This window comes from Durio zibethinus, chromosome 5 (genome assembly GCF_047325235.1).
Source record: "Durio zibethinus cultivar Kanyao isolate XHJ-2024 chromosome 5, ASM4732523v1, whole genome shotgun sequence".
NCBI classification, from domain to species: Eukaryota; Viridiplantae; Streptophyta; class Magnoliopsida; order Malvales; family Malvaceae; genus Durio; species Durio zibethinus.
The window spans coordinates 29,926,889-29,954,788 of NC_143166.1; the positions used below are offsets into that span (position 1 = coordinate 29,926,889).

At 32.4% G+C, this 27,900-nt stretch overlaps 1 protein-coding gene and 1 pseudogene across 1 annotated transcript; one reads left to right on the forward strand and one right to left on the reverse strand.

The window, feature by feature from the left end:
* The first annotated feature begins 1,454 nt into the window (after positions 1-1,454).
* Positions 1,455-5,689, forward strand: LOC111282927 (protein FAR1-RELATED SEQUENCE 9-like). Its single transcript, XM_022871225.2, has 3 exons — positions 1,455-1,741; positions 2,524-4,025; positions 5,298-5,689. Exons 2-3 carry the CDS (start codon positions 2,541-2,543, stop codon positions 5,463-5,465), a joined length of 1,653 nt encoding a protein of 550 aa, XP_022726960.2. The 5' UTR covers positions 1,455-1,741; positions 2,524-2,540; the 3' UTR covers positions 5,466-5,689.
* Positions 5,690-5,856: 167 nt separating this feature from the next.
* Positions 5,857-27,900, reverse strand: part of LOC111281625 (protein FAR1-RELATED SEQUENCE 5-like) — a 48,215-nt pseudogene continuing 26,171 nt past the window's right edge.

Below are 27,900 nucleotides of genomic sequence, written 5' to 3' on the forward strand. Positions count from 1 at the left end.
ATTTTTTTTAAATGTTTTCATTATTACTTATAAAACAACATGATAGCTATTTCCATCGTAATTGGAAATTAGGTGAGCTTTGGTACCTTGTTATTATTGGAATTGGCTTTTTCTGGATTTGGAGATGGCTGAGCCCGAATACGCGAGCTCCAGCATATGTTAAGTCTTCCAAAGATGCATAACTCTGCTAATCTAGCCATACACACCTAATTTTGTTTAGGTTGATAGAAATGAATCCCAAATTATATTTACGTTTTTAATTTAAATTTATTCGAATATTTTGATCATATTTATTATATTTTAAATTTAATTATTATACATAAATATTTTATTAATTTTTTTTTTTTTTAAAAGTCAAAGTCTTTCTCGGCTGGCAGCTGAAATTCGGCTGCCAAACCCTTACCAAACCCAAGATCTTTTTCAGTCCAAAAATCTGGGATTTGAATGGAGGATGAACTCTACGAAATTGAGGCTTTGAGACAACAGAGAATGGGTTTCAACCAAAAGCAACACCCCAACCATCAAGCTCACAACCCCGTCACCACCGCCAGACTCAACAGCCATCACCACCTCACACAGCCCCCTCACCCTAGCCAGAATCGACAACCACCACACACGTCGTTGTTTGGGAAATTTTCCAATCTTTCCTCTAATAACATTGTCTAGGAGAGGGAGAGACAGTATTAGAAGGAAGAGAAAAAAAGAAGAGAGAAAATGATGTGCATGTGTTGAAACTGAAAGGATGGATTTTTTTTTTTTGAAAAAGTGGTTAATAGTTAAATGTAGAATTTGAGATTTAAGTGGTTGATTTCTTGTATTCGATTTATGAAAACCAATGGTTAGTAATAGCATCTTTTAAAAATAATTATTTATGTATTATTTCAACTAATTATAAGTTTTATTTATTTATATTTAAATTTGTAAAAAACAATTATACCTTTCAAAATTAAAATATATTAACAACATATATATTCACATGCAATAAGCACATATGAACACATATTAGAAATATAAAATAATTAGTTTAGACAAACTAATAAAAATCTTAAATCTTAAAATAAAATCAGTAGTTATATTTGTTTCGATGATAAATAATAAAATTTTGAGGTTCTTATAAGCAATTAATACAAGATAAAGTCCATAATATTTTATTCTAGTTCATTTTAATCCATAAATTTTTGTTTTACATAACTTTTTAATCATACATGTTTTTTTAACAAAAAAACGTCATAGCTTAAAAATAAAAAAAAATTATAGACATTGAAATTTTAATTTTAATTTATTAAATATCATATTTTTAAAACAAAAAAAAATGATTTAACTTAGTTAAATTTCGAATATTAAATATACAAATGTCATGAAACATGTTTATAAAAAATCCGTGCATAGTCCAGGGGTCAAAACCAAATAAATGGGCTCAAAACCCGTAGTCCCTGGGGCCTGGATTCAGAAGGCCTAAAAAAATAGCTGTAGATGAACAAAAAGTTGATGCAGGGACAAAACGGGACAGCCGTAAGTTTCCAGTTTCTACAGAGTCTGATGTGTTGAAGAACAGCAGTCGTAAAAAGTGTGGGCAAATCCCACTTGTCGTCTGAACCTGCCCGAACTGTAAACAAATAAGAATAGTGAATCTTTTACCCATTTCGAAACTTCGATTGAAGCTCATCAAGAACAAGTCAAGTCCTCGCCTTCCAGTGAACAGCGGAGAAACTTTCGGCTTTTATCTTGAGCGGGGATTAGGGTCAGTTACTGTTCTTGCCTTGTTGTCATTCGTCATTTTTTCATTTAGGGTGTTCTGATTTTCGTCTTCTGCTATTTGTGAATTAATATTTTGTTTCCAATTAATTCAGTGCTTATAATTTAGAGTTACCCACTTACACTGGTGAGTTCCGGATTAGAATGATTTTTTTTTTTTTTTTGGATTAAGAAACTTGTTTATGTTGAGAGTTCACATGAAATCATTTATATCCGAAGCCTGCCTTCATTTGAAAAGTTGTCCTCCAAAAAGAAAAAGACAAACTTGGATATGGTTTTGCAAGTGTAAAAACTTGCTTCATTCTATTGCCTGTTGAGAACATTCTATAAAATATACCTAGGAATTGGATATAGATTTTTCTATTTCTGAAATCTCTAACGTTGGTTTGGGGTAAAAGAAAGACAATGTAAAGAATATTAGCTCTAGCAAACCAGTACTTTACGGAGTTGTCCATATCAAATAGAGCCTTAAATGTTAAATCTTGCTTTTATTGCATTCTAGAGCTTTTCCAATAATTAACACCAAGCAATATTTATAGGTCATGCCATCGGAACAAATGGATTCTGATGATATTTTAAAATAACCAAATTTCCACATCACTAATTCTTCATCATCGCCAAGAGTAGAAAACCTAAAACTTTTGGTAGGTGAGGACAGTGAGCCACTGCATAAGCCTGTTGAAATGTGTATTCAGTTTTACGTTTAATCTGTTAGCAAAGAACTTCAACAACGAATTAAACAAATTTCCTTATTTGTGCTTACTACAGTGGGATTTTAGAGACAAATGAGTGCCACCAGACACAGGACCATAGCTGGTGGGGTTCACCATGTATTGGACTATCTGAGACGAATGCAAGCAGAGAATCCTTCCTTTTTTTATGCAATTCAAGGTGATAATGACCACACTAGTGGAAACATATTTTGGGCAGATGCGACATCGAGGATGAATTATACTTACTTTGGGGATACTGTCATATTTGACACAATATATAAGACAAATCACTATAGGGTGCCATTTGCCTCATTCACTGGACTCAACCACCATGGGCAACCAGTGTTGTTTGGATGTGCTTTAATTCTCAATGAGTCTGAGTTCTCATTTACATGGTTATTCCAAACTTGGCTTCGTGCAATGTCTGACCGACATCCTGTCTCTATAACAACTGACCCTGATCCTCTCATACAGATGGCTGTTTCACAGATTCTTCCAGAAACACGCGTTCGGTTCAATAGATGGAGCATTTGCAAAGAAACACAAGAGAAGCTGGCTCACATATACCGATCACATCCTACTTTTGAAACGGAATTTAAGAAATGTATTAATGAGACTGGGACAATTAATGAGTTTGAGTCATCTTGGGTATCGCTTCTAGAAAGGTACTTTGTCATGGATAATGAATGGCTTCAGTCAATGTACAATGCTCGGCAACAGTGGGTCCCTGTTTATTTGCGAGGTACCTTCTTTGGGGAGTTATCTATAACTGAGAAAAATGGAGGTTTAAACTCATTCTTTGAAGGGTTTGTGAATGCATCAACCACCATGCAGATGTTGATTAAACAGTACGAGAAAGCTGTAGCAAGTTGGCATGAGAAAGAATTGAAGGCAGATTATGACACCACTAACACTACACCAGTTCTTAAGACTCCATCTCCCATGGAAAAACAAGCAGCTAACCTCTATACAAGAAGAATATTCATGAAGTTCCAAGAGGAGTTGGTTGAGACCCTTGCTAATCCTGCAACTAAAATTGATGACTCAGGAACTGTCACAACATATCGGGTCGCCAAATTTGGGGAAGACCACAAAGCGCACACTGTTAGTTTCACTTGTTTTGAGATGAAAGCTAGTTGCAGCTGTGAAATGTTTGAAATTTCTGGAATAATATGCAGGCACATATTAGCAGTTTTCAGAGCAAAAAATGTTCTTACACTTCCTTTGCAATATGTACTAAAGCGATGGACGAGAAATGCCAAAAGTGGGGCTGCGTTGGAGGAACGTGCTTCTGAATTGCCAAATAATTCTCGGGAGTCCTTAACAGTTCGGTATAACAGTCTACGCCAAGAAGTTATTAAGTATGTTGAAGAAGGGGCAAAATCTATTCACATTTACAATGTAGCAATGGATGCTTTGCACGAGGCACTGAAAAAGGTTGCCGCTGCAAAAAACCAAAGCCCTACCTCTGCAGAAGATGGAGGAGCACTGAGCAATGGAGGTAATCAAGAGTTGCATGCAGCTGGAGATACTGAAACAGTGGCATGTCAATCATCGGTCAGTTTCTCCTACTTTAGGACATTATCTAGCTTGTTAATGTCCTTTGTTATTTGGCTTCTCAAATGGACTATATTGCATTATTTGTGAAATTATTTCATTCTTCTTTCTAGCGCCAACCAAGAATAGGAATCTTAGCTGTTAAAAGCTAATCTTGAAGTCACTAAATGTAGGCTTTAACCGTTTTAGAAACGGGCTTACTTATCTTTCCTATTGAGGTTCTGAACCTTTTTTTTTACTAATTTTCCCTTTAATCTACAAATTAGGTAATTGCATTTCAGGTGTATCAGGAAAATGATAATCTATTAACCCCCTTTGTTCAGTTAATAGGTGTTTATTGATTTGATCCTGTTCTTTTGTTGGTATATTCATCAATTCATATTAACAATACTCATCTAACAATAACAGTGATATTTCAAAATGGTCTCTTACCAAGCTGCATTTGCCTATTTATCATTTTTTTTTTTGTTTTACCATTCTTTTCTCTTTTTTTATTTAAAGAGAAGAAAAACGAATCCTTAAATGACCTTCTCCTTTGATTGGGCCCATCACCATCTAATGCCTAAGTCCAAACCAAGGGTTTTCTCTTTCCACAAGGGATTGAATTTGTCCATTACATACAGTGAATTATGTAATAAGCTGGATAAGAAACTCTTGATCTCGAGACTGGTTAAGCTGCCCTGTGTTTCAATAAATAGAAACAAACTTTTTCCTGAATTACACCTTGCACTGCTATTCTGGCATACTGATGGTCCTTATTCCAACTTCCAATTAGAATTTTCTAGAGGAGAGAGAGAGAGTGGAAAAAATAGATTGACACTTTCTGGGCTTAATCTGAAATACATACATGCATTCATACATAAATTTATGTAGGAGCATTTTGCACTCATTTTGCTGAGAGGAATATAAAATGCGTACTTCCTGAAATTCCCAATGAGTTCATTACTGGTTTCTTTCTTATCTTTTCAAGCATTATGCTTCAATAGGTTGACACATATTTAATGAATAAAGAAGAGGTTCACAGTATACTTTCTTCTTCACGGTTTTCTCTTTTGTTTTCAATTGTTATGCCTCTTGCTGGATAAGAATACTGTCCTCGCAATACAATGATAGATATGATCATTAATTTGATGCTTTATGACCCTTGTGTTCATTTATCTTAAACAATGTGATGTATATGTAGAAAATAGGTTCATAAGGAACACTTGATGCGTTGTCATCATCATTTTACCATTTTGTGATTGAGATATCTGTTTTTTTCCTATCACTCAGGCTGAGAAGGAAAATAAAATTCGTGATTTGACTATGGAGTTGGAGAGCACAAACCAGCGATGTGAAGTGTATAAAGCAAATCTACTGGCTGTTTTGAGGGATATGGAAGAACAGAAGTTAAAGCTGTCTGTTAAAGTTCAAAATGCAAGGCTTAGTTTGAAAGAGTGAATGTAATCAGTAAAGAAATGTTGTCAAAATGAGTCTTTCCCGTATCTTAGATGATTCGGCAAAGATTGATCATTGACTGGTGGGATTAATTTGCTATAAAAAATAATGTAGTTTAGATTGTATGAAAAAAATGTTAGGTTCTTTGGAGAGCCAGAGCAGCTTTCTAGTTTCTACCTTCCACTGCAGCGAAGGCATTACAGCAATCAAAGTTCCGATTTGTCATATGGACCATGAGCCACATTTGGGGGCAACTTGTTTCCTTGAGACTGAACCTGAGACTAACAACATAAAACTATACATTAACTATGCATACCGGGCGCAAGTCATCTCATCTCAATCTCATGAAATCAACACCTATAATGTAGAACACTGCCCGCAAGTATAGCCGCATATAACTCTAGAAATGTTGATACTTTAGAAAACGAATGATTGTGATGGTGGCCTTACATAATTGATTGGCTAATGATACGTAAACAAAAGCTATAGCCTTCTTATCCTCACAGGAAGATTAAGAAAAAAAATGACAAAATTCTTTGATAAGATTAGAGATTATGAAAGTCTCACAATTGAGGCAAAATCAGGAAGAAGGTTCTGTAGCCTACACTAATTAATCTGCTATAAATCTGTTATGCTTAATTTAAACCAAAATCGATTGGTTGACAGCCGCAGAGCAACAGAGAGTGTCTTGCCCATTCTACATAACATAAGCAGCATCTTTAACCCTTCAATCTTGATTTGACTATCCTATCTGGATCACTGTCAAACATTATGGTAAAGAAAATATTATTCTCTCAACAAATCACTCCACCGTTGGCAAAGAAAATATTATCCAGCGGAACCATATTGTATAACCTTTTACCTACAGGCTCCAGCCAACAAGTGAAATCAACCAAACAGTGATATATTTAGTGTAGGCTGCATGTTTTTCCCCACCGTCAGTGTATAGAAATCATCATTATGATGCGTGAGGTGGTTATCCAGAATACATCACTTATACTGTACATGACAACAAAACTGAAGCCTGTCCTAATTTCTCAACAACTTTCAATGGTGAAGAAAAGACTTGAGATACAGAATCAGACGCATAAATCAAAATTACATGGTAGAAATGTATTGCACCATCAGATGCCATCCTTCATGCTGATCTTTATATTTTGCACTTTAATTGGCAGCTGTAGCTTATGGTCTTCAATGTCTTTTAAAACAGAAAGCAAGTTAGCCCGGTAAAGCTCGGTAAACTTCGCATTTTCGATCTGCGTACTCCAGCTCATTGGTAAGTTCTCGGATTTTCTTGTCCATATCATCCTGAAAAACAATGAAGCACCGGCGTCATTTTTCCCTCTTTTTTTTTCTAATTTTTTTCCTTTTATGTGCATATTTAATGTTATTATTTTATAACCGTAACTAGCATAAGAAAGTAGTAATTAGATAGATGTCAAAACCAGATTGTTTACATCCTAAGAATCATTGAACAGAATCCCTGAAGATAGTCCACATCATATATCTCAAAACCTAAATGGTTAAAAGATAACAAAGCTGCATGCTAAATTCACAATTCAGTATGAACATGTAACAGCTTGCTTAATCATGGAGCAGAACACCTAGGCAAATGAAAGATATTATATTTGAACCAAACTTTTAACCAGATTGTTGCTGAACAAGAATATAGAATAAGCAGAATATAGAATGCAAGCACAGAACCTTTAAAAATCATTAAAGCAAATGCATGAGGAATGGCAAAACCAGATGCATTGGAGCTAGAAAAACCATCCAACGGATTTTGATCTGCATGACCTTTGTAACCGAAATTTTAACAGAGATGAATTATGAATAAAGAATTCAGAAGAATAACTAATCATTATAGTCCACAGGCGAAGAAGATGACTCTAGGACTCGATAGGTATCAAGGTTGTAACTGGTTAGTCTTCACCAAGGACGTTAAAACGGGGACAAACGTAGTGATGAACATAGTTAGCTTACAAATTAAAGCTTATAATTCATTTCCCTTCAAAGAAATTTAACATGTTAACAATATAATGAAGAGCAAAGAGATAATTGTCAAAAACAACGCAGCAAATGCTTGAAACCTAGGCGCACTTGCTATAAAAATAGATGCGCAAGTATATGCATTTTAGTCTCAAGCCCTGTGCCCACTGAGGTAAATCTACACCTTTCCTATTCCCATTAAAACTAGAATTTGGGTGGTCCCCTTGAAGTTGAACATGAGATCAAAAACTTTACAACTGAATTTCTAGAGCTAAAACCAATATGTTCAATGACATTTCCATGAAGTATAGCATGTTTGAGACGAAATAATCTATTGGAGGTAAGGTTTACTGAAATAATAACAAATTCAAATTTGAACAGTATGTCAGGTACTGAAAAAAATGAGAAAACAAAACATTTACAACAATTTTTAACTAAGAACCATAAAAGGATTGATGTACGTAGAATTTACATTCAGTACATCATATGTAGAACAAGTAACAGCAATAATTGAATAATAATTCTGACATCTAACAAAGGTTGACCGGGCATTTTGTGATTAATACTATTCGCCTGACTAAGTCCCCCCTGATACGCCCATTGACCATCATACTCCTCCCCTCATTCTTTGTCGAAAGTGCTACTCTTTTTGCAGCCTCTTGAAGAGCACCAAAGGCCACATTGAAAGGGTCTAAAGACTTTTAATCCTTCATCAGCAAACTTGAAGGCCTCATGACACATGGTATTATACCGGAGTGTATGAGGTTCTAGATAATTAGTATAACATCACTAGCACATTCTTCTAATATAACACTACTCTTTGCATTTCTCATCCATCGTTTCAAAATATAATGAGATGGAACTGTAAGGACGTTGGTTACTCTGAAAACTGCCAATACATGTCCACAAAGAAGACCAGAGAACTCAAACATCTGGCAGTTACAACTGGCTTCCATTTCTAAATCATTGAACTTAACATAGTAGGGTTTATGATCCTCCCCAAAATTTTCCCATGGATTAATTTGAGGATGAGGAATTATCACACTAATTCACTTTCTTCCTTCCCCTTCTTAGTTCAAGAGAAACCTTTCTTATCGTTTAAAGGAGTGTTGCAACAAATAAGGTATTTTGCCATTGACATGAAACCCGCCCCTTAATTCTAATAAATATTATTATTATTGGGAATTTTCAATTGAAAAAAAAAGTACATTTCTAGCTAAATAGAATCTATTTTTTACTCCATTTAGACGTAGGTAAATGAAAATTTATAATAATGAATGATATAATAATAATTAATTAATAATTTATTAAAAAAAGAAATATATAGAATTAGAATAATTAAAATAATTAAAATATGATAGAATAGAATAAATAGAAAATGAGTCTAATACAAAAAAAAAAAGAATCGAGTTCCTTTTTTTTTTATTTTCTTAATCTATCTAAAATAAAATAAGAGATCATATGAAAAATGTAACCGATTCTTTCATTTCCTTGGGTCATTGGCCATCTTTTGGGAGTTTCAAATTTAATACCAATATTTTAGCAATAAATCCAATAAATTTAAATGTAATCCTTGGTGTGTTGATCTCTTTTGAAAAGAGAGTATGTGCAAATTGTTTATTTCAAGAATAGGTTGGATTAATCTAGTTGTACTTTTTTTCATTATAACTAGGAAATAAAAGAGTGCATGATTCCTCGAATTACTTCTAAATAAATTTTAAAATCATATTTAAAAATCATAGCATTTCGTCATTTATTGGTACATCTATTTTGATTCTCTATTAACCAATAATTTGGGAGCATTAACATGGTTAAGGTCAAATTATTTGAAGTTAAGATGCGGTAAGGTACGCTTTCTACTACTATGTTAATAAATACAAAAATATTTTCAAAACAAATAATGAAAAATATTTTGTCAATATAAAACGCTCATGTCGATAAAACGATTTGAGCCCTTTTTTTCAATGTTTAATCGATGACTTATGTATAAAGTGAAAAAAATTCTTTAAATTTGAAGAAAAAAGAAAGAAACAACTTTGTTGACAAATTACAATTATACATTATACAATTCTAAGTACAATTTACAATTATAAATTATATGTAATTATTTATTTATTATATTTTTTAGTTTAAATTTTTTATATATTTTCTATTTTAATCAAAAGAATCCTTCGAATATTCTGGTCTTGAATTACTAATCAGTTTCAATATTTTGGAATATGAATAGAGAAGAGAGGGAGAGGGTAAGCTCATTACATTAGGAAAAAAAAAAGATGTGGGAATTAAGTCCCAGTAAATAAGAAATAATTGAGTGTGAGAGCCAAATGAATTGAAATATTCACTTTTGGTTTGGGAAGAGATCATGAAATTTTAAAATAAAAAAATGAATGTAAAGATAATCTACTTTCATTAAGCGATTTATTAGATAATCGAAAAGAGAGGATTTTGAATACTGTTCGAAATTCAAAAAAGCTACGTGAAGGGGCTACTAAACAGTTAGAAAAAACTTGGGCCCGCTTACAAGAAGTGAAAATGGAGGCAAATCAGTTTCGAGTGAATGGATAATATCATATAAAACGAGATAAATTAAATTTAATTAATTCAACTCATAAAATTTTGGAATAATTAGAAAATTACAAAAACAAAATCATTCATTTTGAACAACAAAGAGCAATTCATCAAGTCCGACAACGGGTTTTCCAACAAGCTTTACAAGGAGCTCTAGGAACTCTAATATGTTATGATGTCATCATCATCATCATCTGATTTTGATTTCAAGAATGTCAGAGTTCCAAATAGTTCCTCTTGAAATCTTGTAAACAGCTTTAAGTATAAAGCTCTAATGCCTGTTTCTCAAGTGGAGATGGGGTCTTCAGAGAAGGGGAAGCGTTCATTGTATCATAATCTGCATTCACTTCTTTCTCACTTCGACTCTCCAGAGCTTTCTCATAGAGCTTAAAGAACTGATTCAGATTGGTTGAAGCATTCACAAAGCCATCAAAGTATGAGTTCATGCTATCACTTCGTTGGGTTATCGACATTTTCGCAAAAAAGTCTCCCGCAGATATACAGGGATCCACTGCCTGAGGTGATTGTATATCATCTAAAGCCATTCATGATCCCTGAGTTCGTATCGATCTACAAGTGATAACCAACATGACTCATTCCTAAATCGATTCAGACAAGTTAACACACTTATGGAAATCGGCTTCATAAGTTGGATGCTAAAGGAACACGTGGGACAACTTCTCTTGGCATTTCTTGAAGATTTGCAGAAACTGAGTCTCAGGGAAAACCTGCATAACTGCTGAACGAATAACAGCATCATGATCAGTGGTGATGGACACTGGAGGGTGACCACACATGGCTGTAGGCCAAGTCTTAAACAGCCAAACAAACGATGCTGCAGATTCATTTATTAAGAAAGGACAGCCAAACAGAACTGGTTGGCCATGGTGATTTACTCCAGTGAAAGGTGCAAATGGTAGCCGATACCTGTTCAACCTATAGATGGTATCAAAAGTAACATTATCCCAACGTAAGTCTAATTCATTCTAGACTTTGGATCGGCCCAAAACCCATTACTCTTTAATGCTTGATTTTCATCACCTGCACATCATAAAACAAATTGGGGTTCTCAGCTTGCATTTGCCTCAAACAATCCAAAAGCAATTGAATATCTCCTTCTAAGCTCCTCTGCCATGATTCTGATAGAGATTTTTAAAATAAAATATGAGAAATATCTCATATTAAAAAATAAAAATAAAGATAGATAATTAAATATGTTCAAAACAAAAATATAAATTTATTCAAAATGAACAATTTCAATTATTAAAAAATAGATAGTTTTTATCTATTCAAAATAGACAGTCATGTCATAAGAAAGAACATTTATCTGTTTACAAAAAGCTCATCTGATTTTTTGAAAATATACAAAAATAATTCGTGGAACTCTTCCTCTTTCTTCAAACTCCAAATTTTTAAAACTTATATAAAAGTTCAATGATCTTGTGATACGCTAGTGATTGCTTGGTGGATTGATTTTGTCAATGTAAATTGCAGTTAATCATTGAGTTTCATTGTATCCTTAAGATTTATTGCTTGCAATCCTTTTGTACACTTACTAAGTAAATAATACGGTGGGGACAAATAAGCCTTAAGGAAAATGGCACTGTTACATGCATTGGAGTCTTTTCTCAAAATTTTAGATTTACCAGAAGCAGTAATTTTAGTTTTTCAGTGTTTGCTCTAACAATCTTAAGGTTTTACTTGGTTCAACAATGGTTACTGAAACAACTATTAGGGAATTGGTTTCTAGTTTTGTTTAGTTTTGTTAAATTGGATTGTTTTGATGGTGATAATTTTTTAAGATGGCAAACGAAAATGCATTTCCTATTTTCAATCTTGAAGGTTATATATGTTTTGACTACTCCCAAGCCAAAAGAAAATGAAACAAAAAAATATATTGCTGCAATAAGAGAGAGGTAGAAATGTGATAATGCAAACTACATGTGTACATGCCATATTCTGAACGATATGTCTGACAGCCTGTTTGATACATACCAAAACAAGGCTACTACAAAGGAGTTATGAGACAAATTGAAGATCAGGTATATGACCGATGATGCAACAAGTAAGAAATTTCTCGTTAGTCATTTAAAAATTATCATATTGTTGATGGATATTCTGTTATTGAATAACTGTGTAAAATTGAAAGAATGCTTAATCAATTTAAATAATATAATATGAGTATGAATGGAACAATTATTGTGTCCTCTGTAATAGATAAATTTTCTCTATCATGAAAGAACTTGATTCCATAGTTCATGTTTTGGAGGAAAGACAGACTACAAAGCTTGATAAAAAGAAGTTCAAGTTCAAGCAAATTGCTAATGGGCATAAATTCAAGTATAATAAGAAAGGCTCATGTTACCATTATGGTAAGTCAAGACATTTCAAGAAAGAATGTCAGTTGTTACCAAAGAAAAATGATTCCTCAAAAAGGGATACTTTTGAAAATTTTGTTGTCATAATTTCTAAGATTAACATGCTTGAAAATAATGATTTTAGGTGGGTTGATTCTAGGGTAACAAAACATGTGTGCAAGAACAAAAGCATGTTCACAACATTCAAACCAAGTGAATATGGTAGTGTCCACTATATGAAAAATTCTTTATAAGAAAAAACAAAGCCAAAAGGATCGTTGACCTTGAATTCACTTTTGAAAAATCTCTAACTTTAAATGATGTTTATTATGTACCAAAAGTTAGGAAGAACTTACTATTCGAAAGTCTATTGAACAAGTTTGGTTTTAAATTTGTATTTGAGGTAGATAAATTTATTCTATTTGAGAAAAGAACTTTTGTTGAGAAAAGGTATATGTGTGAGGGAATGTTTAAACTCAATATGATTAATAAAAATAAAAATGTTGTTTCTGCTTACATTGTTGAATCTTCATATTTATGGCATTATAGAATAGGTCATTTAAATTATAAAAAATTACATGATATGAATAAGTTTATGTTAATTCTTGAATTTAGTCAAAACATTAATAAATATAATACATGCATATTGACTAAGATTATCAAAAATCATTTTCCTAAGGTTAAAAGAAATACAAAGTTACTTGAGTTAATTCACAGTGATGTTTGTGATATGCATAGTACTCGTACATTATTTGGAAAAAAGTATTTTTCACATTTATATAACATTATACTAGATATTGTTATGTTTATCTATTATATTCCAAAAATAAAGTATTTGATAAGTTTAAAATATATAAATTTGGAGTTGAACTTAGTGTGAATCTTTTATCAAATGCTTAAGGTTAGATAAGAGTAGAGAATATTATAGTCTAAGTTACTTTGAATCCATCGGAATAATCCACCAAGTTACTGCTCTTTATACACCATAATAGAATAATATAGTCAAAAGGAAGAACAGAGTTTTAATAGTAATGGTAAATGTAATGTTATCATATTCTAATCTTAAACAAGATTTTAGGCTGAAGCTTTATTAATAGTTTGTCATATACTAAATAGAATTCTTAACAAAAAAAATAAAAATAACCCCATATGATCTATAAAAGAAAAAGAAAACCAAATCTTAATTATTTAAAGGTTTGGGAATGTAGAGCTATAGTTAAAATTTCAGAACCCAAAAGGAAAATGTTGGGTGAAAGAGGAATACAATGCATATTTATAGGATATGCATAAAATAGTAGAACATATAGGTTAATGGTTATTGAACCAAGTGATTCAATTTCAGTTAACATTGTTATTAAATCAAGAGATGCAATTTTTTATGAAAATATATTTAACTCTATTTTGAGACAACTATAAGCAATTCATCCTACAAGTGGAAAAAAAAATTCCAAATCCATTGGAATAAACTGAAATTAGTGATGAATCTTGTCAAGAAATAAGGACAAGCAAAAAGGTTAGAAAGACAAAAAATTTTAGAGTAGATTTATTTATGTTCCTTGTGGAAGGGACTGGTGAAAGTATAAACAATAAAATTCCTTATTGTTTTAATATAAAGTTGATTTTGTTACATATGAAGCGGTAATAAAGTCTCAATATTTTGCTTTTTGGAGAGAAGCAATAAATGATGAAATGGACTCAATAAGAGGAAATAACACTTGGATTTTGGTTAACCTTCCACTAGGTTCTAATCCAATAAGCTGTAAATAGATTTTTTTAAAAAAATAAAAGTGGATGGAGCCATAAATAAATTTAAAGCAAGGTTGGTAGCCAAGAGCTGTACACAAAAGCAAGGGATAGACTACTTTGATAATTATACTCCAGTAGCTAGAATTGCTACATTAGGCTTCTAATTTCACTTGCCTTGATTTATAATTTGATTACACATCAAATGGATGTAAAAACGGCATTTTTAAATGGTGAATTAGAAGATGAAATATATATGAAACAATCGGAAGGATTTATCATTCCAAGTCACGAGTGTAAGGTTTGTAAGCTTGTAAAGTCCTTGTATGGACTTAAGCAAGCACTAAAACAATGGTACCAAAAGTTTGACGAAATTATTCTTACTAATGGTTTTAGAATTAATGAGTCAGATAAGTGCATATATAACAAATTTGACAATGGCAAAAGAGTCATAATTTGCTTATATGTGGATGACAAGCTAATATTTGATACTGATTCAAAACAAGTTAAAGAAATAAAAAAAAAATTATCAAATAACTTTTCAATGAAAAATATGGGTGTAGCAGATGTTAATCTTAGAATTAGAATAATCTGAAATGATAGTGGCATAACCTTGTTACAATTGCATTATATTGAAAAAGTACTTAAAAAGTTTGATCTTTGTGATTGTATTCCAGTATCTACACCTATAGATTTTCAACTGAAATTAGTATCTAATACTAGTAGAATAATCAATCAATTGCAATATACAAGAGCAATTGGTTGTTTGATGTATGCAATTACTTATACAAGGCTAGACATAGCATTTGCTATTGAAAAGTTTAGTAAATACACAAATAATACAATTAACTTGCATTGGCAAGCAGTTAAAAGAGAACTTCAATATTTGAAGAAAATAATCAATTATGAAGTGTGTTATATGTAGACATCAGATTTTGTCCAGGTTTACATTTTTATAATCTAAAAAAATTAATTAATTAATTAAAAAAATTAAAGTTTTAAATCAAAAAATTAAAAAAAAAAAGACAAACAAAAAATCCAAACAAAAAAAACAAAATGGAAAGAGCTGGTGCCAGCGGGTACCTTGCACAGCACTACTGGCCACCCACGCCCTACCACTACCACTACCAGCACCATACCCTTATCCCTACCACACTCTGACTACCTAGAACTACCACCCATACCTTGCCAGGCGCACGCTTAACCTGCTACCACCATCCCAGCCCTATAAAGCACCAGATCACCTTCTTTTTAGTCTCTCTGGGAAACACTAAAACCAATAGCCATCACAAAAGAAGCCCATAAGACACGCGGCTATTCCTAACCCCAATCAACCTCTCGCCCATAAGAAACCCCTCTCCTAACAGAAACACACAAACAGAAACAAAAAAAAACAACACAGTCCTCGCCTACGGTGAGGAACCATCAGCACCGAGTAAGCCCTGCAAAATAAACCAAAAACAAAAAGTTAGTTTCTCAAAAAAAAAAAAAAAAGAAAGGAAACCGCAGGCTTCAAGCCCCGATCTACGCCGATCAGGGTTGTTTCTCATAAAACGGATGTCGGATCTGGAAAAGATCTCGTTGAAAGGAGCTTCTGAAAGTTTTTTGATATTTTCAACCGTCGACGACGACCCAGAAGTGGCTGGCACGGTAGTTCGACGACCGGATTTCGGTGGGGCAGAGAGAACCCAAAAGCTTTGAAAAAAAATTTTTTTTTAAGAAAATGGTGAAATGAGCTGAAAAAAAACTGACTTTTATAGAAAACATTAAAAGCAAAACGACATTGTTTTGAGCATAGGGCCAAAACGACTTCGTTTCAAACGTAAGAAGATCCGAGCATGGACCGAACCTGACCCGAGATTCACGTAAATCGATCTGCCAACCTGCCTCAGCCACCCTCTAGTCGGGGCAAACGAACCGCCAGTGAACCGATCGAACAGGTCTGAATCATTCCTCAACTGGCTCAACCAAATCGCACGTCGAACCAAACCTTCTTCGATCCAACTGAACGGTTGTTGACCGGACCGTTGACCAATTCTGTTCAGGTAAAATAATTTTTTTTTTGAATTTTTGAATTTTTTTTTACATTATTATTTTTTGTTATTTTAAGTATTTTTTTTAAATATGTATGCATGATAAGTTTTAAATTTGTTAGGATAAGTTTTTCTAATTGTTTTAATAATAATAAAAATGAAAGTAAGTAAGATAATAATTAAAAATATATATTAAAAATGCTTAAGATAATAATAATAATAATAGAATAATTATTATTATTTTCCTACCTAGATGTTGGAGGGAATAAAAAATATTTTCCTGAAGAAATAATTTCGCCTAAATGTTGAAAAATTATTATTAATAAATTTTCATAAAAAGAAATATATAAGAATTTTTTAATTAATTTCAAAAATCATTAAAATCAAACTTACTTCGAAAATCCACCTAAATGTTGGGGATTTTTAGAAATGTTCGTATTTTTTTAAAAACGAAACCTTAAACAGTAATTCTTAATTTTCAAAATCTTAGGTTTCTAAAACCCCTAAAATCCAAAATCCCCTAAAATCCAAAATCCTAAAATCCGAAACTCCTAAAATCCAAAATCCCTTAAATCCGAAACCCCTAAAATCCAAAACCCAATAAAATCCGAAATCCCAAACCTTTAACTCTTAAATCTGACCCCCTAAAATTCAAACCCTTAAATCAAAACCCCAAATCTCAAATTTTAAAATCGAAACCCTAAAATCTTCAAACTCTAAAATCAAAACCCTAAACCTTCCATACCTTAAAACCAAACCTTAAAACCCTTAAAACTTAAATTCAAACCCTTAAAATCTAAATCTTCAGAATCTTGAAACCTTAATTTTTAAAACCACTACTCAAGCTCTTACTCAAAACATCCTAAAAATCTTAAGGATAAATGTGAAAATCTCACATGAAATGGTTTGTTCTCGAATGCTGCCTAAATGATGGGGTATTTAGAAAATTCCATTTCATTAAGTTTTTCACACGAGTTCTTAATTCACATTAATAATAAGATTAATCAATAAAAAGTATAATAGTAAATTGAGATATTAAATATAAACAGTTGCACTTAAACTCTGCCTAGATGTTGGAGAGTCAGGGTGGTCTCATTATACTTAAGAACCCAACTTTTAAATTGTATTTCATTTTACATGACATCCATTAACATATATACATTAGTGTGTTATCATCGATAATTGTCGGTATTATTCTCTCTTTAATTTACTGTTTGATGATAAAATATTTTATAATAAAAAAAAATACATTTTAAAAAAAATTTTGTGATATTATAAAATAAAATAAAAATAACATTCCGATGAAAATAATTCTTGGTACTCTACCTAGATATTGGAGAGTCACTAAGAATTATCTTCTATAAAGACTGTTATTTCATTTTAAGGATTATCGTGTTAAATCTTAAGTGAAAAGAGTTATTTTAAATTCTGTCTAGATGTTGGAGAATTTTAAAATAATTCTTTAACTTTAAGCTTTTTTTGATATTCCTAAATAAAGAGCTTTAGTAAAATTTTATTTTTGCAAATGAAGGGAATTAATGTTAAATTTCAAATTGAAACGATTTTTATCCAATACCGAAAATAGCACGTAATTAAATGGTACCAATTTATGGGCGTTGTGTGGGTGCTAATCCTTCCCCACACGTAACCGACTCTCGGACCCAACCTGATTTTTCGTAGATCAAAATTTATCTTTTTGATAAACCTTAAAGCTCGCTTTTATAGTTTTATTAAAAAGATAAACTTTTAGGTGTTCAATCACACCCTAACAAAGATTGGTGGTGACTTCCTTTCCATTTACTTTGATTTTAAAACTCTTTTACATCTGACGGTCCCAAAACCGTTACGACAACTTGGCGACTCCGCTGGGGACTTGTTTGAGAGTCAGGCCAAAATTTTAATTATGCACTATTGACAATGGTTGGATTTAATTGATTTTATTTGATATTTAATTTAATTTATTTATTTTATTTTTTGAAAACATTCATGTTAATAAATAAAATAAATTATGTGTTAGTTATTACTTCATTTTGATTTTGTTTTTGATTTATTCATGTTATTTTGATTAATACATTACTTTACACACACTTTGCATATTCACTCGCATGCATGAGCTCTATACCCAGGCTCTTTCCCTTTTAGGAGGAAATGGAGTAGCTACGCTCTGTGAGGTGATAACCTCCGTATTTGCTAGCAAAATATTTTCACTCAGATTGAACCATTTTCGTTAGTAACCTGTAATGGATGAAGATCGGAGAACCTTACTAGTCTATAACGGACAATGATGTGAGGAATAGTTTGGGAACCGTTAGACGCATAAACCTTAACCCAACATATCGTAAGCTATATGAACCTTGCCAATCTTTTTATAGAAATAACCAAAAATGGATGATAAAAAAAAAGGTATTTTCTTAAAAAAAATAAATTTTCTCTTTACATGTAGTTCATTCATTTGGTAATTGTTCAAATTTTACAATTTCATAAAATATTTTAGAATAAAGTGATTTTTTTTGGCATTATCCAACAAGCCAAAAAAAAAAATAACAAATAAAAAAGCGGTTTTTAGAAAAATTAAAGATTTTTCTTAAATTCTTTGTTTATTGGCCCAATCAAAAAATCAATTTTCATGTCCTATTTACTTTGTTTTTCCCTCTAAATTTTTTTTTATATTTTGTTTCATCTTTTGCATTTCATACATCATAAAAAATAATACATGTATCCCATCCCATTTGTATCATAAGAGGTAATGTCAGTTTCACTAGGTTGGCATAATACAAGCATTGTATTTCATGTAAAAATATAACATGCACTTGATAGGTTCATGCATTCCATATAAGTATGCTGTATTAGTCATAGGAATACATCTCACCATTCATGTAAATATGTCATTGCATTTTATGCATATAAATTCATGAATGATAGGGTCGTATGGAACAAACGTTACATTTCATATCCCACTATCCTTGCAGCATAACATTCATTACAGACACATTCATGGTTGATAAAAATTTTCATTTGGGTCATTTGTACATGTAAAAATTAATTTTCATAGGCATATATGCATTTCATGACATTCTGTAGCCATTGTATTCATGTATTCATACTTCGTGTGTCATTATTTTTGTGATATTCATTCAATAAAGGTAGTAATCTAGAATTTTTTGTCTAAGTCCTGGAATAAAATATCTGTCTTGGTGGGAATCAGAGTCATGAAAATGGGAGATCAATTTGAAGCAAGGATTAGTTCTTTGGAGTTAAATCAAGAGGAATTATGGCTTGAGCTTCGAGAGATGAAACGACAAATGGCTCAAATGATAGAAATGGTTAAAAGTAGTGGTATGGTTGAGTTAGTTGCTCCTTAGAGACCGTTGTCACTTTCATCAAGTCAAGGTCAATTGGCTCTTATTATTTCCAACACTCTGCTAGAGCATGCTAAAGCATTAGGTGATTTGAACAGTGATCAATGTTTGGGTGAACTCAAGAGAGGAATGAGTGAACTAGCCATGCAAATGACTGAGCTCAAAAGTTTAATTTCTAAGAATGAGCCAACTGGCTTCAAGCAACCTTCACAAACTATCCCGAGTCCACACTCGCACCCAAATCTTTCTTATGACTATTTTCAACCTCTTTTTCAAGCCTTTAGGATTAGGTCCCCAATTTTCATGCAACCACCAAGAATTTCACACATGAACCCATATCCACCATCTTATATTTCATAATTGCCTGTTCAGTATGCTATCCCGTCACTATCTTTTGAACCTAATCTTTCACCCAAAGTTTTTCAATCCATCCTAGGACCAACTAAGCCATTATCTTTTCAGTAAAGCAAACCAACCATAGGACAGAAAAACTCTGGCAACACCAAAGAAAAAATCTCTATTAATCTAATACCCATGTCCTACACAGAGTTGTATCCATTACTTCTAGAAAACTATCTCATTACCCCTATCCCTGCTGAACCTCGCATACCACATTTCCCCAAATGGTATAACCCCAATGCTCGATGTGAATACTATTTTGGCATTATTGGCCATTCTTTGGAAAATTGCACAACTTTGAAATATAGGGTGTAAGGATTGATAAAAGCTGGATATTTGAGTTTTGATGCCAAAATGAAGCCAGTTATTCATGAGAACCCTTCTTTGACCTATGCCAGGATGGTAGGCAGTGCTGCAAGCAACAATAGGGTTGGTCAGGATGATAAATAAAAAGCTTTTTAAGTAAAGAGTTATCTTTCCTAGTAATCATAGTCAACTATTTTTTAGGAGAGACAAAGGGAAGTGGGAGCAAGTTTGGCACTTTTTGGCCCCAGCCCTAGAATGGTTCATGATATGTAAACATGATGCTTTTGGAAATGAATGGAAACTTTTTTTGACCTAGATTTTTTATGAATTGATGCATCTGTTTATTTTATTAGCGTGCCTAAAAGAGTGTAAGAAAAAATGATGGTTGCAAGTATGTTTTCACCAAACTTTTGAGACAGAAGGGATATATCTAGATGACCTATTTTGAATATAGGATGGAATTCAAGTTTCCTTTCACCAAAGTAACAAATTTTGACTTGCATATCATGTATCATTTGCTTGAATTCATTGCTTTTCATGCCAACTAAGGACAAGAAATTATATTTGTAAATATAATTTCATCAAACTTTCAAAGTAATTTTTTTTTTCATGCCATGCATTTCTGACTTCTGACAATTAATAAAAGGTTCAAAGATAGCTATTCTAGGAAACAAGGTCAGTTAAGTCTACACACTTATAACACTCGAGTTAGTACCAGAATCATGGAAAATGAAGACGCTAGTCCAATGGATAGAGTAAAAAAGGCTCAAGGAGAGATCAGTGAAACAATTACATGAATGCAATAAAACATGAACAGACAGTTGGCAGAATTAAAACAGATGTTAGCAGAGTTGACAAAAGAAAAAAAATTATTGAAACACAAAATAATGGAAGAAACAGCTGTTGAGACACCATTGTATCCATCTGGGTCCACATATGTTCAAGACGTTCGTATGCCACAAGTACCTCCAACTACTCATAAACCTTTTACTGACATTTCTGCCAAGATGCCATCAATTCAAACAAATGTTATCTCAAGTGCACTCTTAACGACTCCACTGCTGTGCCTAATGGGGATAATTTTAAAGAATCAAAAAAATTAAATAGTGTGCCAGATCTATCAAGAGATACGATAATGAAAGATAGATTGAAGGTAATTAAAGGCCATGATATGTACAGGAATGTTGACGCCAATAAACATAGTCTAGTGTCTGATCTTGTTATTTCATTAAGATTCAAAGCCCCAGATTTTGAGAAGTATAATAGAACTAGATGTCCTAAAATACATTTGGCTCAATACTGTCACAAAATGGTTGGGTATGCTGGGGATGAAAAGCTGCTTATTCATGTCTTTCAAGAAAGTTTGATTGGGGTAGCAACTAATTGGTATCATAGTCTGAAAAGTAGTCAAATTCGTACTTGGAGAGATTTATCATGGGCATTCTTAAAGCAATATCGGTATGTGTTAGAGTGGTCTCTGGACTGATTAACCCTTCAAAAATATGAGAAAGAACCCCAATGAGAGCTACAAAGAATATGCTATTAGATGAAAGAATATAGCATTACAAGTATAACCACCTCTTACCAATAGGGAGTTGAATTCCCTATTTGTGGATACCCTTCTTTCTCCCTATTATGATAAGTTGATCAACAATACTTCATCAGAGTTTACGAATTTATTATTTGCTGTGGGTAGAATTGAAGATGGGATAAGAAGGGAAAAAGTTATAGATACTGGTGATAAAAAAAAAAAGATATTTTCATAAAACAAGTCCAAGAAATAATTGTTAAAGGGCAAAATGAGAGAAATTTCACCATGATACAGGAAGATCCAATGAATGATTATCCACAATGGCTACCATATTGTCCCCAACCAATATTTTCGATCGATGATTTTTCTCGACCATTTTATTTGTGTACTCAAATTCCTTCACCACGAACAGAACCAAGGATCAACTTAAGCCATTCACAGAGTCGTAAGAGAAAGAGAGCCAAAGAGTATCATTCACTTTCAATACCTTACGTTGAGTTATTTACTTTACTAATAGAGAATCATATGATCTCTGTTGTTTCTACAAGACCCAAAAAGCCTTCATACCCGAAGTGGTATGATCCTAATGCTAAATGTGAATTTCATGATAAAGTTAAAAGGCATTCCAAAGAAGATTGTACTGCCTTCAAGGATAAATTCCAAGCTTTGATCGACGTAAATGATGTAAAGTTTAAAGAGCTAGTTGATAGTTTTGATGATTGATAGTAGTAAAGTTACAAGTTAGTGATGCTAAAGTTGAAACATCAAGGGAGAAACTTGGTTTATGTAACTTTGCATATCATCTCAAGAGTATGATCAAGATGATAAATTCTTTTTGGTCAAGTATTAAGGTTTGCATTGCATGAGTAAACATTGTGCATCATAGTGTTTTATTTCGTGTAAGTTTCGACATATAGTTATTTTTTTTTTAAAAAAAAGAGAGATGTTAGATATGAATAAAGCCCCATGTGGTTAAGTACCGAGGCTAGAGAAATGTCTTTAAAAAAAAAAAAGAAAGAAAAAAGGCAACAAAAAAAAGAATAAAAAAAAAAGTTTTGAGTCTAAGTTAAATTGGCGATCACTATTAAAAATTTTCCAAATACCTAAATGCCAATTTGCTCATTCAGTTGACCCCATTTCATCATTCATGACCCATTGATAGCCTTGAATTTGAATTTGTGAACTTTATCTTCACTTGATATTGTTGGCAATATTCTTTTCTAAGGCAATGAACAAATGAAACAGCCATTAAAAAAATGTGTGGTTCCTAAAAAATCAAGTCTATGTGACTTGTTTTTTTTAGAATTCAAATGTGATAATTTGATATAACAAGATTATGCTGCAGTTTTAAAATTTTCAAATCCAAGTTTGGTAAAATGCACTCAAGCATACTACCATTTCAGCTTTTTATCCTAAAATTGACCCGATCTTTTGTCTTGAGGTATATTTGTCAAAAAAAAATACTTTATTACCTCAAAGGCAACTTGAGTTATGATTAACTCTTTTGTTCTCTTTTTGTAGAGTAACTTAGATCATTTGATTCCTTAAATATGTTTACCCCACACAATCCTTTTCTCATCCATTCCATATGACCCTTCTCTTGTGATTACTTTCATTATGGGTGGTTTGCTAAAATACGGCATATTTCATGAAACGTGTTACTGGCAAAATGAATCTAGGTGTGAGCTATGTGGGCATAAAAAAAAACAAAAAAAAAATTTGGTTATGACATCATGGACTTAAAAAAAATAATAATAAAATTTTTGAGCAAATCCAAAAAAGGTCCTGACAATGTTAAAGTTTTGAAAAACAAAAAAACCGAACAAATTTTTTTAAGATAAAAAACATTTTTTCAAGTTCATTTTCCTAAAGAGTAGTCTTCAATTTAAGTGTTTATGCTTGAAATGACAAATGGCCATCTTTCATTATCTTTTCACAAAAATAAAAATTTATCTCTTGTTACCCTTTTGAGTCTGATTGAGTTTTTTCAAAATAAACCATGACTAAGGATCACCTTCCACATTGGAGTAAAATAAAACAAAAAAAGGGCATTTGAAGGTTAAGAATGAGAATGTTTAGTGAAATCTCATGTGATAGGGGCAAAAACCCAATATAAAAGTTCATAAAAGTTTTGAATCCACTAAGTGAATGGATACAAAAAAAAAAAATTTGAAAGGAAAGGAAGAATAAAAGAAGAAAAAAAAAAGAGATGAATTGGTGGAAAGCATAAAATAAAATATACCTTAGAGTGTATCCTTCCAATGAAAAATGATCCTTAGTTTCAAATATCCTTAAATACTTGTTTTGGGCCTTTTTATCTTTTTTTTTTGGCAACCATGAACCTTAACCTACATTACAACCTTTGAAAAGTCCATATTGGATTAGGTATGAAAGCTTAAACTTGAAGATTTTCTCTTGAAAAAATGAACATGAATTTTTTGAGTTTCCCTTTTATTACCTAATCTCCTGTTTGAACCTTTAAACCTTTTTGAAAAAACTTCTTTTCTTTTTTTGGATTAGATTTGAAATCTCAAGTCATGGTGTGTATAAAAAAAAGATAGAGAAAAATAGAAATAAAAGCGGCTCTAGGGTGAAAACCCTCAAAAGGGCAGTCTAGAGCCAACGCTGAAAGGTCACTCTTAATGCTAAGTATGGTGGATGCTAAACAAAAGTAAAGCCAAACCTTTTTGAAAGATCTAAAATATCAAAGCCATAAAAGTCTGAGATGGGTTGATTATTCCTAAATAACCTTTTAAAATCTCAAGCCTTTACAGCTGATCTTGACATATATCAAAATGTCACATTTGGAGACTAAGAAAAATGTGAATATGTTTTATTTTCAAGGAATTCAGGCTTTTAGAAAAGCTTATGTTTCATTTGTGAGCTTGTATGCCTCTTTCACTCCCTTCAAGGGTTGAAACGTTTTGAATAAACATCACTATCTATAGAACTATTACATCCATTTGGAAAGAAAATCCTTACCTTTTTCATTTTTGATAGAGATCGCCAAATTCTAAAAAAAATCAATTAAATTTAAGCCCAGTTTATCTGGCCATCAATGAAGCTTTAAGCCCAGTTTATCTAACCCTCAAATAAAATTTAATCCCAGTTTATCTGGCCTTTAATGACATTTAAGCCCAGTTTATCTGGCCTCAAATAAAATTTAAGCACAGTTTATCTGACCATCAATGAAGCTTTAAGCCTAGTTTATCTGACCCTCAAATAAAATTTAATCCAATTTATCTGGCCATCAATAACATTTAAGCCTAGTTTATTTGGCCTCAAATAAAATTTAAGCCTAGTTTATCTAGCCATCAAAGAAGCTTTAAGCCCAGTTTATCTGGCCTCAAATGACTTTTAAGCCTAATTTATCTGGTCATAAATGACATTTAAGCCCAATTTTTTCTGACCATAAATGACATTTAAGCTCAATTTTATCTGGCCATCAATTAAGTTTTAAGCCCAGTTTATCTGACCATTAATGAAGTTTTAAGCCCAGTTTATTTGGCCATCAATGACATTTAAGCCCAGTTTTATCTGACCATTAATGAAGCTTTAAGCCCAGTTTATCTGGCCATCAATGACATTTAAGCCCAGTTTATCTAACCTCAAATGAGGTTTTAAGCCCAGTTTAACTGGCCTTCAATAAAATTTAAGCCCAATTTATTTGACCCTAAAAGAAGTTTTAGAGTTTCAAAATTTTATCCAGAATAAAAAAATTCTTGATGCATAACCTTTTGAAAGATCTTGCATTTACATTACTTGTATCATGAGAAAGACATTTGACCTAAAAAAAAAGATATTCAAATTTGCATCACTCATCTGTGCATCATGAAAGGGATATTTGCATTTGCATCACTTACATCTGTACCACAAGAGAGACATTTGCATTTGCATCACTTGCATAAGATATTTTCATTCGCACCATAAGAAAATTCGCATTTGCACTACCATGGCATCCGCATCCTAAGAAAAGGTATTTGTAGAAGCATTTACATGAAAAAAACATTGTCATTGTCAAATATAGTTGCATCAAGCATTCGTATTTTTGCATTTGCATTGAGATTTGTATTTCTACCAACATTTGCATTAGCATCATTTGATCAAGATAGACATTTGTATCATTGATTGCATTCATTAACTCTGATTGGGGAAAAGCCATTTTCAAAAAAAAAATTAAAATTTTCAAAGTTCTATTACCTCTAATTGAAAGGAGCATTTAAAGATCTTGATTTCTGTAAGACCTTCGGGCATCATTTTGATTCGTGGTATTGTCCCAATTGATTCTTTATTTTTTGATTCGCGGTGTTATCCCGATCGATTCTTTACTTCTCGACTCGCGGTGTTGTCCCAATCATTTTTGTTTACGTCTCGACTTACAGTGTTGTCCCGATCATTTTCTTTATCATTTAACTTGTAGTTAAAAAAAAAGAAAAACTTTAAAAAAATCCATGATTTGCTTCGGACAAAATCGTTGTCTTTATCTTTGCCCTATTACTGATTTTCAGTAATGTGCAAAGAGGGGCAACTATAGACACCAGATTTTGTCCGAATCTACATTTTTATAATCTAAAAAAATTAATTAATTAATTTAAAAAATTAAAGTTTTAAATCAAAAAATAAAAAAAAAAGAAGACAAACAAAAATTTTGAACAGAAGAAACAAAATGGAAATGGCTGGTGCCATCGGGTGCCATGCACGGCACCGCTGGCCACCCACGCCCTCCCACTGCCAGCACCATACCCTTATCCTTAGCACACTCTGACTGCCCAAAACTACCACCCATACCTTGCCAGGCGCACGTTCAACCTGCTACCACCATCCCAACCCTATAAAGCACCAAATCACCTTCTTTTCAGTCTCTCTGGGAATCACTCAAACCAATAGCCATCACAAAAGAAGCCCATACGACACACGGCTATTCCTAACTCCAATCAACCCCTCGCCCATCAGAAACCCCTTTTCCAATAGAAACACACAAACAGAAACAAAAAAAAAAATAACACAGTCCTTACCTACGGTGAGGAACCATCAGCGTCGAGCAAGCCCTGCAAAATAAACCAAAAAAAAAAGTCAGTTTCTAAAAAAGAAAAAAAGAAAGAAAGGAAACCGTAAGCCTTAAGCCTCGATCTACGTCGATCAGGGTTGTTTCTCGTAAAATAGACGTCGGATCTGGAAAGATCTCATTGAAAGGAGCTTCTGAAAGTTTTTTGGTGTTTTCAACAGTCGTCAACAACCGTTGGCGGCTACCCAGGCGACGATCGACACGGCAATCCGACGATCGAATTTCGACGGGGCAGAGAGAATCCAAAAGCTCTAAAATTTTTCTTTTTTGAGAAAATGGTGAAATGAGCTAAAAAAAAGTGACTTTTATAGAAAACATTAATAGCAAAACGACGTCGTTATGAGCATAGGGCCAAAATGACGTCGTTTAAAGTGTAAGAGGATCCGCACGTGGATTTAACCCGATCCGAGATTCGCGTAAATCGACCAGCCAACCCGCTTCAGCCACCCTCCAACCGATTCGAACGATCCGCCAGTGAATCGGTTGAACCAATCCGAATCGTTCCTCAATCGGCTCAATCGAACCACGCGTCGAACCGAAATTTTTTCGATACAACCAAACTGTCGTTGATCGGACCGTTGACCGGTCCAGTTTAGGTAAAAAAAAAATTTTTAATTTTCTAAATTTTTTTTTACATTATTATTTTTTGTTATTTTAAGTTTTTTTTTTTAATATGTATGCATGATAAGTTTTAAATTTGTTAGGATAAGTTTTTTTAATTGTTTTAATAATAATAAAAATGAAAGTAAGTAAGATAATAATTAAAAATATATATTAAAAATGCTTAAGATAATAATAATAATAATAATAATAGAATAATTATTGTTATTATTTTCCTTGCCTAGATGTTGGAGGGAATAAAAAATATTTTCCTAAAGAAATAATTTCGCTTAGATGTTTGAGAATTATTATTAATAAATTTTCATTAAAAGAAATATATGAGAATTTTTTAATTAATTTTTAAAAATCATTAAAATCGAATTTACTTCGAAAATTCACCTAGATGTTGGAGATTTTTAGAAATATTTGTATTTTCTTAAAAACGAAACCTTAAACACTAATTCTTAATTTCAAAATCCTAATTTTCT

Excerpts from the sequence above, each read along its gene's own strand:
- LOC111282927 (XM_022871225.2), top strand. The coding sequence starts at position 2,541 with ATGAGTGCCACCAGACACAGGACCATAGCTGGTGGGGTTCACCATGTA. Across the intron at positions 4,026-5,297 it reads CAGTGGCATGTCAATCATCG|GCTGAGAAGGAAAATAAAAT; the intron begins GTCAGTTTCTCC and ends CCTATCACTCAG.